Source organism: Pollicipes pollicipes, unplaced genomic scaffold, assembly GCF_011947565.3.
Source record: "Pollicipes pollicipes isolate AB1234 unplaced genomic scaffold, Ppol_2.1 Scaffold_4881;HRSCAF=5763_pilon_pilon_pilon, whole genome shotgun sequence".
NCBI lineage: Eukaryota > Metazoa > Arthropoda > Thecostraca > Pollicipedomorpha > Pollicipedidae > Pollicipes > Pollicipes pollicipes.
The window spans coordinates 9131059-9144420 of NW_023596576.1; the positions used below are offsets into that span (position 1 = coordinate 9131059).

General features: G+C 54.1%; 1 protein-coding gene across 1 annotated transcript; it reads left to right on the forward strand.

Annotated features, from left to right (window-relative positions):
* The first annotated feature begins 604 nt into the window (after positions 1-604).
* Positions 605-10013, forward strand: LOC119101413 (S-adenosylmethionine decarboxylase proenzyme). The gene is made up of 9 exons (XM_037224743.1): positions 605-702; positions 1594-1716; positions 2297-2383; positions 4635-4761; positions 5425-5527; positions 6058-6296; positions 6825-6917; positions 9295-9450; positions 9828-10013. Exons 2-9 carry the CDS (start codon positions 1601-1603, stop codon positions 9963-9965), a joined length of 1059 nt encoding a protein of 352 aa, XP_037080638.1. The 5' UTR covers positions 605-702; positions 1594-1600; the 3' UTR covers positions 9966-10013.
* Positions 10014-13362: the final 3349 nt, after the last annotated feature.

Here is a 13362-nt window from a genome sequence, read left to right on the forward strand (position 1 = left end):
GGCAGATTGAGTCTTTTCCCAGTGCTCAACCCCTCCATTTGTGTGTGTGTGTGCGTGCGTGCGTGCGTGCGTGCGTGCGTGCGTGCGTGCGTGCGTGCGTGCGTGCGTGCGTGCGTGCGTGCGTGCGTGCGTGCGTGCGTGTGTGTGTGTGTGTGTGTGTGTGTGTGTGTGTGTGTGTGTGTGTGTGTGTGTGTGTGTGTGTGTGTGTGTGTGTGTGTGTGTGTGTGTGTGTGTGTGTGTGTGTGTGTGTGTGTGAAACTGCGCCCCGGGCCGCGACGCTCACAGGCTGCTTACCTGTCTCGCGACCCTGAGAACCGGCCTGAGATCATCGTGCTTGTCTGCGACTCCAAATCACTTATTACAGGCGTCCTTTCCTTTTCTCATAAAACGTGACCTACGGTACGATACTGTGTACGGTAAAATCGGACAGAAGTGTCAGCGATTCGACGAAAACCAAGCCGCACTTCAAATGTCCGCGGCGGGCGGCGAACGGAATTGCTCCCAATGACATCACGGAGTGGTTCCCGTGGGGTGCACAAAAATTGCTTGGTGATTTTGCATTATATACATAGGCCTTGCCTGGGCGCATTTCGTTTCGCGCTAGTGGGTTGGATGTGCGGGCCGCATTGAAAGGCAGCGGCAAATCAACCAACTTTGATAGATCAGGTTCATTGTTAGTTAGCTCTCTGTGAGAGGCGTCAGGTGAGCGGCTTCTTCCTGGCGAACTTAAATTGGGCATGTTGCCGCAGACCCAGTCTGAGATAAACCCATCCACTGCGTCGGACGTTTACGTGACATTGGTGTGATGAGCTCCGGGCTCACCTACGCCGGTCGCAGGCCAGCGTGCGTTGAATTATCACAAAATGTCGAAATTAAAAATATTTTAAGGGATTTGTGCAACAAATTGTGATTGCGATATCACAACCTCTTGAAACATGAGTTCCTCATGCACTGAAAGTAGGTTTGACTGTGCACTGTCCTCTAGGAGATTTACATTATCTGCAATTTTTGCTGGGATGTCATTGCTATGCTTGACATGTGCAGTGTAACATGTATTTGTTTGCAGTCTGGCTGTAGGTGATTGGGGCCCTTTTTGCTTTGGTTATGAAGCTTGCTTGTAGAAATGCGTGTCAGACTTGGGTGGATTGGAACTGGATTGTGAAAGAATGTATGCTACAGTGAAGATGTCTAATGCAATAGTCACATCAATGCAAAAATACCAGGGCATGTACACCATAAATCTGAGCACATTACAGCAAATCTGAGTTTGATGCATGTCAGTGTATAAAGACCCAATGTTTCAAGGGATTGTGATTTTGCCAATATATTTAAATGTTTTTAATTATTTCATGGAAAAATGATTTGAGAACTAGGGCAATTTGGCTTTGCATAAGTTCAGTGCACACAAGGAAGGGATTCAGCTCATTGATGTGTAGAGGGGCAGGGGATAGATGTTTTGCAAACTTAGATTAGAGTGCAGGTTCCATAATTAAGCTGTTAGGATATATAAATTGGGTCAAGAGTGAGATACTAGGATGAATAAAATTTAGAAGCTTGTGTGTTTACATAGCTAATAAGCATATTTAATTGCAGGCCCAAGATGAAAGAAGACATAAAGGAACACTTCTTTGAGGGTGTGGAAAAACTGCTGGAAGTTTGGGTGGGTTCATCTTCTGACCATTTCAACAAGAACTGTGATCTGAGAGCAATCCCCAGGTAATCTGCTTTTTGTTTCTCATCACCTGGAAAGCATTAATTATTTGTACATATGCATGTTTGATGGGAACCACTACCAGGTGTGGATATTCTTCTTACTCCTTAGCACTACGTCAGCTTGGGCTGAGCAGTGTTATACCCTACCATGTTTGCAAAGTTAGGTTTTACTGCAGAGTGCTTAATCATGTGATTTAAACAGTGCCGGCTGAGAGATGGCGTATTTCATGGTATTAGTTAAAGCTGTAGCTTACTGGGGCCATTCCTGGCTTTGACTTTGTGTTTGGAGGTTTTCAAGAGAGACTTACCACCAGGTGCATTTTTGGTTTTCTCCCTACAGCTGTGTTAGCCACTTAAGCTTAAATGGTTTTATTTTATGTCCATCCTAAAATAAATGATGTGCAATATTCCATGCTGGCGGTGAAATGTCATTCCCATGTGCCTTGTCATTTATTTTGTCAACAGTACCTATCAGTAAGATCTGAACTGTGCACTATTGCAAAGAACAGACTCAAAATCCTGCCTTTTGATATTAAAACTGCTGCCATCTCTGACAGAAGTGCTGTGTGTCTGTGTCTGACAGGGAGGCACTGGACCAGCTTATGGAAGATGCCAAGTGCGAGATCATCAGCACCAGGTCGAGCAGCCTGGTTGATGCCTATGTTCTCAGGTCAGCCACAGGCCTACAGCAACCTGCTGTGCAATGGTGACTGCTACCTGTGCAGCACGATTTTCTTTAGCATGTGATTTGCCAAGGTGAAAGGCCATTTTTGGCTGAAAATGCATAGTATCTTGTTCATTGTCCAAGTGTTGGTGCATCTGTTGGTTTCCTCTTTTGTACAGTTTGACAACATTTTTCTCAACAAAACACATGCAGCACATGGGATGCATCAATGCATGATGGGTCCAGACATTGTTGCAATGCTGGGCCAGCCAACATGCCCAGACATCATAGGGACAGCAGATACCTCTATCTGCTATCTGCTATCTTTTTTCACATAACAGCTATCTGTTAGCTGCTATCTGATGACCATTATCTGATAGTTGCTATCTGGAGATGATGCTGCTGTCTGCACTGCATTACTCCTTCTATGTTCAGACTGGGCCTCTTGTTGTGGCTGAGCATGCTTATTTCATGCTTACTGTTCTCTCCTATCACATTGACTGGCAACAACTGCCATGCTGTTGGTGTGCTGCAAAGTATGTATGTTTCATTTGGTCTCCCTTTTTAAAGTTGCTGAAATGGTTTGTAGAATTTGTGATCCAGGGTTCAAGCTAAGCATCCCTTTTGCACCTATACTGACAATGTCATCATTGATAATTCCTGTTCAGGGAAGGGTTTTGTGGGCTACTTTGGCATGCACATGCTATGTGCTAACATGCATGTTAGATGGGCATCTGTCCGATCAGTTTGTTTTTGTTGTTGTGAAATGATATTGGCACTGAAACAAACCATTCAACAATATTTGGTGTATCTTCAAGCCAGAGGTGTCCAGTAAACCAAAAGCCAGTAAGAAAACAAAAGCCAAAAGCAAAAACCAGTCCAGTAAATGGAATTGGTCTGCAGCTTATTAAGGTTACGGTATAGCACAGTCGGAAGACCCATCGTGAACACCGACTGGCAGCACCGACAAGGACCTGTGACTTGACAGAGCTCCCGCCCAGTGAAGACACGCCTGTGCATGGCTTAGTGACCTGCTGACGTCATTCTGTTAAGACACGGTTCGTTTTTATGTGGCGTGCTGGACGCCACCGCACCACAACGTATTCCGCACGCCAGATGCTGGCGCCGCCGTTCGCGGAAGCACACGAGCGGAAGGCATCAAAGCCCGTCGAGAGCGTGCTATGCGTCTATGTCTGCAGATGGGCGCGTGGGCGTCTGGAAACCCTCCCTCTTATCAAAATAATCTGTCTGAAAATCATCGGGGGCTGTGTGGCCGCAGAGTTCAAGCGCCCGAAAGCTTTAATAACCAACCAACGTGTCCAACAATCACACCGTCAGCGTGCTGAATCTCCTCGTATTAATTCGTTACTGTCCTGGGTTCAAGTCGACGTTGTTTTGGGCTCAACCTCGCCAGCTGCGGTATGGTGACACAGGATTACGCACGTGTCATGCCTTATGTAGCCAAATGTCGACAGATTGCCCCCATTAACATGCTGATGTCTTTAATGCTGAATAGCATTGGCTAACGTTTCCGATTGGCGCATTTTCGGATAGTGACCTTGTTAGATCCTAAAGTACCTGACTTACGGCTGCTGCGGCCCCCTAATTCGTGAGACCTTCACCCAGCTTTCGAAAATCCTGTGACTCGAACGTGACTGAAAGCTAAAATAATGAGAGATTGCCCCCCCCCCCCCCCTATCGCATGTCATTCTGGCGGGTGGTCAAGGACGCGTTAGGACATGGCGGAGCACAGCGCCATGCTGTAGTGTCTGCCCATGTTCCAGCTTGACTTTGTGACAGAATAGCCCGTCGTGAACGAGATGGCTCAGCTGTGCTCATGAGCGCCACCCTACATGTCTGTCAGTCGTCGGTCAGAGTGTCTGACGCACCGCCCGCCGAGCTACGGTGTTTATCTTCGAGCACTGCTCCTTGCCGCTGCCCTCTCTGGTTACTGTTGGTACGAAGGCGCTTATTGCCGTAATTGCCTGTTTTGGGTACATGTTTGAGATGGTTCTGAGTATTTTCTGGACCAGTTAGGCTCATTGAAGTTATTTAGTTCTTTTTTCATCTGTCGAGGCAGCGAAAACATAGTATAACTAAGCCTAACAGCGAGGACCAGGAGTTTGGAATTTCGTGGTTGCCTGACGCGTAACGAACTGACTTTGTGAGTTTCTCGTCAGTTTATGTAACATTGACTGCTGTCTTGAACTGGACAAACCTGCGCAGTGACCGGACGATGCCTGGGGCGGGTTTGCAGCGAGAGCAGCATGTTCATCTCGCGCTGCCGTTTCATCCTGAAGACGTGCGGCACCACCACGCCTCTCAAGTGCATCCACCGCCTACTCGGCTTCGTCAAGCAATACACCAGCTTCACCCAGGTGGAGGTGAGTGGGACGTGCGCGAATGCGGCGCCGCGGGGCGGGCGCGGGGCGCGCGAGGGGCGCACGAGCCGCTAAACCAGTCCCAGGCAACCTGTGCGGCCGCCCAGCAAGGCAGGGCGGCCGCACAGGCACCGCGCTGCCACGTGCTCCGCACCCACAAACCCCCAGTGCTGAATGGAATGTGTCGTTACCGCCCCAGGGACGATCCGTGTTTGTCGGGCTTCGGGCGGTCCTGCTGGCTCCTCATCCTGCCCACAGGTGCGGCGCCGTGCGGGTAACATAACGGCGGCTGATTGGACGGTCGAATGCCTGGCTTCGGTCTTGTCACCACGACCTTCCTTCCGGTGCCTGGCATAGTCGTAGCTCAATCGTCATTCTGTTCATCATGTCACTTGCCGGCTGGTTGAACACTGCAGCGAGACCCGTTGCGGGCGTAGAATGACCGCTGTGATTGGCACGCCCGAAAGTCTCAATAAACAACGAGGAGAAAAGTAGCGAGCCCGTTATGAAACTGCAATTTGCGAGGAGTCCGAAACCCGAGTGATGAATACCAGCAATATAACTCGCAGACAGCGCCGTAAAACGTGAGTCATATGTCGCTCCTGGAGACACTGGTGGAAGGGCAACACAGCCAGTTAGGCTTACACTGGGACGTGTCGCCGGCAGGACATTTTCTACTCGCGGAAGAACTTCCGTCATCCGCACCTGCAGGACGAGACTCATCGCAGCTTCAGCGCCGAGGTGGCCGCCCTCGAGGACATGTTCCCCAGTGAGTGCGGCTGCAGGCGAGCTCGGCGGCATGCGGACCCAGCTGGCGCAGGGAATTCGAAAGGAAACCCCGATTAGTGCATTGTGTTGACTTGAGTATGCTTCCGGTCAACGTCTAAGCTGCTTGGATCGGCCACTCCGAACTAAACTACCATTAAACCAGGGCCTTGGAATGGTCCAGTCAACGCGGTTCGTGCACTCTTTCTCTCTCCCTCTCACTGGGTAAAGCCACAAACCCGCCGCCATGCTTATGAAGCCGACGTAGCGCCGGCCCATCGGCCGGACGTGCGCGGCCAGCGTCGGACGTGTGTGACCAGTGCCGCACGCGTCCGCCGGCCCATCGGCCGGACGTGCACGGCCAGCGTCGGACGTGTGTGACCAGTGCTGCACGCGTCCGCCGGCCCATCGGCCGGACGTGCGCGGCCAGCGTCGGACGTGTGTGACCAGTGCCGCACGCGTCCGCCGGCCCATCGGCCGGACGTGCGCGGCCTGCGCCGGCGTCGCTGACAGTCGTGCGTGTCCCCTCGTCAGCCGGCTCCGCCTACTGCCTGGGCAAGATGAACGGCGACTGCTGGTACCTGTTCACGCTGGACCGGCCGTACGCGCTGCAGGCGGGCGGCCGTATGGCGCCGCTGCCGGCGCCGCCGCCGCACGCGCCCACGCGCCGCCAGCCGGACCAGACGCTGGAAGTGGTCATGACCGACCTGGGCGAGGACGTGATGGGGCTGTTCTATCAGAGCACGTGCGCCACCGCCGCGGAGGCCACCAAGGTGAGGTGTCGTGCCGAACATCAGGCCGCCCAAGCCGACGCGTGAAGGCCTTTGCGTGAACGACTTAACCGTTATCCAGTCCGACTGTGCGATACCTCTGCTGAAATGCCGTGGGTTAGCTGTGGTACTTGGTGCAAAACAACCGGCTTTAAGGGGAGTTTGGTAAAACTCGTGATGGAGGGAGCGGTGATTGTGTAGTGGTTAGGGTCCTCGTCTCGGGAGTCAGTGTCCTGGGTTCAGGTCTTGGCCACGCCGTTACCGCATCCAACATGGTACCTGATGAAGGCATCCCGTCTCGTAATGGCTCTGGCAGTCGGTGAAACGTTTACCCCCACTCATTCTGAAACCTCGTGATGTAATCAGGCATGGCATAACACCTTCCACAAAACCGCCGCGAGATGTCAGATCCGCACGCCATCAAGACAGGAGTGTGGTGCCGTGGCGTGTCTCGTGCCGTCGTGGCCGCGGCGCCTGGTCTCTGTCGGTGGTCGACTCGGCTGTGACCTGACCGTGTCCGGGCCGTTCCAGCGCTCGGGGATCGACCTGCTGCTGCCGGGCGTCAACATCGACGACGTGCTGTTCGAGCCGTGCGGCTACTCCATGAACGGCCTGCTGGACAATGTGGGTGACCGCTCGGGGGATGAGCACGGGCTGGGCGGAGCGTGGGGCCAAGGTCAGGTCAGCAGATGGGCTCAGCCCATGGGAGTCCTCGGGTAACGGACGCGGCGGTCACGGCTTGTTCCGTTGGGCGGTGTCGTTCCGCAGTGGCCGGCCGAGGCTAACTCTGGCTGCCCGCTGACGAACGGGTGCCGCCCTATGTGTGTTTGTTTGGACTTGCCTCATGCGGTGTGCAGACGGGACGGAAAGAGCCTTGCGGTTTACACCCGTTCTATGTTGAGTCTCCTTCGACGAACAATGGCTTACGGACAAAATCCAGCCGAAATGTCTGCCGGACAGGAAGAGGTTTGTCGCAACGGCTACCTCTTCCCCATCATGTACGGGGAGTTTATTGATATCGTTACGTCATTCCATTTTCCTCATGTTTTGCTAGTTGGATTGCAAGCGCCCGTTAATATCTTGATCCTGAGCAGTAGCAGCCGAGCCTCCGATGAGATGCGCGTGCTGAGGGTTTGGGATTTGCGAGCGTATTGACTGCGTGTAGTCATGCAGCGTCGATGACGATAATGGCTGTACTAATGGGGTTTGTGCGCTCCGTACATCTGTGTATGGGGCTGGAGCTGATGCTTGGGACGAGAAGGCTGGGCGGTGTTTCTGAATTTGGGCAGGCACTGTGTGATAGCAGGTTTTAAATTGCGTCTAGTTCCGAAGTATGTCGCGTGACCGTAAATATCATCAACGGCTTGCCGTAAGCTATCGATGTTTATGGAGCTCGGGTTGCCGGCTTTTCATTAAACATTCAGGAAGAGAGTGAAGCGAGGCCTCTTCCAGTATGCCAGCTGCTGAAGTGCAACAGTCGGGTCACTGTCGCAGATCACAGCAGGCGTCACAGTAAGTGGGGGTGTGGCACCTCCGCTCTGCTTTCGTGCAGAGATGTCCAACGGCGCTCATTGCTTCCTGAACACAGTGGAGCTTGCCAGCGCGCTCCGTTCCGCCGGCTGTGGAACCCATAGCCGGGGGGTCATCACCTGGGCGCAAAATGACTTTAAAAGTCTGCACGTCCTGGAACCCCAATCGTCATGCCCATAATTTAGTGCCTCAATGAAAGTGTGGGCGTGGCAGCCGGGGTGACAAGGGGTACGGATCGTTTTTGAGGGAAACCGGAGGCAGCCACAACCTATGGAGAGCTCGATTTAAGAGTGCCAGTGTTGTGTTTTGTGGCAGGTTAATGCTCCCATCGCGCGATAGCAGACGGGGAATTGAATGTAACAGTTTCAGCGGTGACATCGAAACCCCTCCCAAGAAAGTTTTTTGACGGCGTATGACAGACGCCGGTCTGACATGTCCTTGTACCCTATTAAGCGTGGGTAATGGTTAACGCGTGCTCCGTTTCCGGCTGGCTAGGACGTATACGATCTTGTAAGTACGCGGCGAGTGCGCGGAGTGCTCACACCCCTTATCCGCCATGCCTCGGCACAGGCCGCGCCAGGATGGGACTGTGGCGCAGCGCGCCCGTCGTGGCCACGAGATCGCTATAAGCTTGACGTGCCGTCGGCTCCTGCCCCCCCCCCCCCTTCCCTCCCCCCTCCTGTGCCCGCTTTTCGCGCTGTTGTTGCATTGGCAGACTCGTTTCACGCAAGACCCTGAGAGGACTTGTGTCGCCCGCACATTTGTGTCACCGTACGAGTCGTGGCTGCTGTCATGGGAAGGCTTTCTGTCTGGATTTGGGCACATTTACCGCGCCCCGATCACGTGACGTTACGGATTGCTACGCTTCACACCGGCGCCGTCGCACTGGCTCCCCCCAACGCCTGTGTGTTTGTCCTGCGACCATTCCAGCATACTCGCGCACCCCAGGAGCGACTGCTACTAATCTAACGTTTAGACCAATCCACGCATGTGCCCGTGCTCATGCTCATGCTCGCACTAGCGCCTAGTAAATTCAGGTGGCTTGGTTGTGTTCTGGAACAATGTGGTCTGTGTGGTATGTGTATCGACATAGCGTACGTAATTGCACTCTGGAGGCGGTTTTGGGCCAGTTTTTGGTTGCGGCACATGCATCTTGAATGACAAGAACTATTCGTTTGCGTCGTTTTCCGTTGTGGTCGAAAACGAATGTTACTTAATTTGCTCCACCTTCGAGACTCGCAAGTTCGAGGATATGACTGAACTCGCGTTTGATGTGGGATCTCGACGGGTAGTTCATCACTTTGTGTATATTATCTTATATTTATCTTATATTTATCTGTATATTTATCTGGTTATCCTTTGGAGCGACTGTCATGACAATGGTTCATTGCTAGTGGCTCACTCATTGCCAACGGTATCGCGCCATCTGGCAAGCGTTCTCGACAGTAAGTGTTTGCGTGTCGTCCGCCAGGGGTGCTACGTGACCATCCACATCACGCCGGAGCCTGGATTCAGCTACGTGTCGTTCGAGACCAACATCCCGCAGTCGTGCTACAAGGACGTCATCAACCGTGTCATCGACTGCTTCAAGCCCGGGAAGGTGCTCGTGACCGTCTTTGCCAACAAGGTGTGTTTTCGCCGACGCCACCGTATTGCGCCTGATGCCTCGTATTTTCGCTGATGCCTTTCATTGTGCTGGTGCGAATCAGTGGCGTCAAAACGTTTCATTTTGTCCGTGTCAGACGGTGAGAACGTTTGTAAAATTGCATGACGCCCATGGACATGCACTGGAAGCACGAACTCTGGGCGTTTTCATTCCTCATGCGTCATGCAAGCTTGTATGCCTGACTTTGCACTTGGTTCAGTGCCTGACACGGCGTGCTGCGCGTGGCGTGCGTGTGTGTGATTGATAGTGTGGCCCGTGACATCTCCGTCGTGAGCAGGCCCGGGGGCGGGGCTCTGGGAGTGGTGCCGCCCCGACTGACGCCGCTGGGGGCCTTCCAGACGTCCAAGGCGAACGCCTTCACTCGCCAGCTGTGCCTGCCGTCGATCCGGCCCAAGTACGCGCAGCGCGACCTGCAGTACTGCAGCGTGCGCGGCTACGACCTCGTCTACGGCCTGTTCGACTGCTGGCCGTCCTAGTGGGCGGCGCGGCCGCGGCGCCGGCGGCCGGGCGTCGGCGGGCCGCGGCCCGGACCGGGCGGGCGCGGGAGGCGGGGTGCGCGCGGCCGCAGCCGGGGCTGGTCCCGGCGGCGCGGCCGCCGCATCGACACGGGCGTGGACAACATCTCCTGAGGCGGCGCGCTGGCAGTAGGAGGCGTTTGTTTTGATGGCTGCGCCGGGCGCGGTGCTCGCAGTGCGGCGCTGGCGCGGAGGTGCCGTGCCGTAGCGTGGCGGCCGGGCCGTGGACACGCCCCGCGCTGCGAGCACTCGCCCACGGTAGCCTAGTTCGGCGGCAGGCGCAGGCGCCTCAGGTGGCCGCCAGCCCCTGGGGTGTCCGCGACTGCCGTGACCTGTGATAGACGCGGCGTATGAGCTGTCCTCTCCTACAGGGACGCAATGCGGTAGTGGGCGGGCGGCAGGCACCCTCACGGGACCGGGCCGGGCTGTGACGGCGCGCAGGTGGCGCTGCCCCCGCCGTCACTGCGCTCTGGCCGCGCCCGTGAGAGCGCCGGCCGGCCCCGCCGTGTTGCTCGTTTGTTGGCTGTGTAGTGGACGCCACGCTCTCTTGCCAGTCGCACTCCTGATCTCAGTGTTCCGGTACAAACGCTCCCGCCGCGTGCGCCGGCCCGGCCCGGCCCGGCCCGGCTCGCGCAATTACCGCCGTCCCCCGCCCCGCCCCGCCCTGGCCCTCTCCCTGCCCCATCCATGACGACGGCAGCAGAACTCGGACCTCCCAATGGACACGTGCCGGGGTTTACTAACAGGGCTGTAGATAGTTGTTTACTTCTGGGGCTCCTACGCGGTGGTCAGGCGAATAATGTTAGCAGATAGTAGCAAACGATGCTAGCAGAAACAGGAGAGGGTTCTTGTTGTAGCAGGCCTCTTTGAGAAGGTGGTTCGCAGATAGTTCAGGGCACGTACTTTAAGGTCACTCGGAGGTAGGATCTATAAGGCTACCCCTCTCGCGATGTCAGACGTGAGGGGTAAGCAGTACGAGCTGAGGGGCGCCAGTTGCTGCGGCGTGTCAACACCTAGGCGGTGTTGACGTGCCTACACGCTTGGGTTTTCAGAAAGTGGCGGCACCGCTGCAGCCAGCCGGACGGGTAGTCCTCTGGGAATTTGCGATTATGTTGAACATTTTACTCGTCGGACGTTACGGCCAATGTTATGGGCCATTCGCCACTGCTTCTGGCCTTGGTGTACGTGTTACGTTCTTTGTATTCCTCATAGGAATTGCATGTCCTAAGCAGATGTCCGATGGCTTTCGTTTCTAGCGACATCTGCTAGCGGAACGCTGCTGCGTTGCGACCCGTTGTACGCCTTGCGTCTTCGGCGGTGTCCCGATGTGCATCTCGCGCGGTAGCGTTAATACTCACCTGGTGCAGGATATAGCTATCCCCATGCTTCATCAGACGATACTAAGCAGTTTCCGTGGTGCTCGAGAATGACATTGGATTGTGAATACACGACCGATGCCCGCGGCATTGTGTGCAAACCACTGGGTATCGTAACATGAAGCAGGGGCGCAGCCAGGAGCTTGGTTAGGGGCGTGCCGCTGGCGAAAGTCCCCACGTACTAAGGAAAGTCACCTCACTTGATTTCTAAGCCCAATTTGTGTCGCTTTCTTTTCTTCTTCTGGTTTATCTTTTTCATCTCAGACAGGATGCAGATGTCACCGGAACATGCAAGTTTCTTGTATTTAGGGATGAGTGAGCTCAAGGAACCAGGTATGAAATGAACCCGTTGAATATTTCACCAGTGCTATTCATAACGGTTCAGTAGTCAACAGAAAATAGTGTGGGCGTTATCGAAACCTGTTTGGAGAGGCGAGCGGTAATGGTGAAGTGGCTGGGTGCCCGTCTCCGGATTTTTGGTCCGAGGTTTCGGGTCCCGGCCACACTTCTATCACCTCCCACGGGTATCTAATCAAGGCATCCCATCTCGAAATGGCCCTGGCGGTCGGTGACACGTTTATACGACACGACACAGCTTTAATCATTCTCGGTGTTGGAATGGGTCTGGGTTCGGGGTTTTCGGGGTTCGGCAGGGATATTGAATGGCACCACGGGTTACGCGTAGTGTGCACCTCGGAACAAGGTTACCAACTTGCACTGATATGGCCAATATGGCGCTTTATGACGTCAGGCAGTTCGTGCGGATCAGGCAATCCTCGCACCCTGCACGCGAGAATGAGTTTTTTTCCAGGGATGCCGTATGTTGGCTAGCACGATACAGGGCCGCCGACCTGAGTAACGCGCGGCCAGGGGGTCAAATCAATAAAATAGGTGACGTCAGCCGACTTCCGACTTACATAACCGGCTTACAGCGCTTCCACAGCGATATCCGCGTTCACACGGCCGCACCCGTCGCGCGCGGCAAGTATGTCGAATTGACCACCGCAAGCTTAGGCATTGCCGCTGCGACTGACCCAGCAGCGTTGAGAGATGCGATGTCATTGGGTCAACCGAGTAAAGTTGATGCTTTTGCCCGATGCCCGACAACCATGCTAAAATGCCATCTGGAAGCCAAGAGCGATGCTTTCAAATGCACATGGTCGCACTACTTTCCCGAGCCATCGTATTCTGGCCATCATCCTACGTCAGGCCCGCCGCATGTAGCATTGCGCTGTCATGAGCTCATATGGACACAACAGCTGATACACACCGATTAACGTTCGTTTTATATTGTCAAACGATAGTGCTCCCATATCGATGCAGTGAGCACACGACTCCACCCTCCGCGCAAGGCAATACGTATTTGTAATTGGCCGCCGTAGCATGCACGGTCTGCACAACATTGATTGAGAGTCAGTCAACGTCTGTTGTATTTGGAAATCGTGCTGACGGTCAACGCCACATATGAACGGCTCGGCGATTATATTCTTCTTGGCTTTGAACGCCGCATGGCAAAAGGACTGTCAGGAGCTGAACACTGGTTTCATGGCGACGTACATGGCTGGATGGCGTTGAAATAGTCGGCACGAAAAAGTCTGCACAACTTTGCGGGCGTGTAACTCAGAAACTAGGTGGCTTTAGGTTTTGATAAGGGCGCGCCTGTGAACTGCACCGAATTATCTTTAAGATGGCTTTTTCATTTCAAAACTACATACAGCTGAGGAATACTCCCTTTCATAATGGGCCCTCAGAGATCACATGAACAAAAAAAAACAACAAAAAACTGTCGGCCGGTGACCAGGCTCCAACGCCGGCATTAGCGCTCCCATAATGGGTTAGTCGTGTACTGACGGTTGGTTGGTATAAAAAGACGAAGTTTTATAGGCGCTGTGACTTCGCGAATAGTCCCTTCTGATGTCCACTCACCGTTGAAGTGTGCGTTGTTGGGGGATCAACTCTATATACAAATAGATTCCTTCATC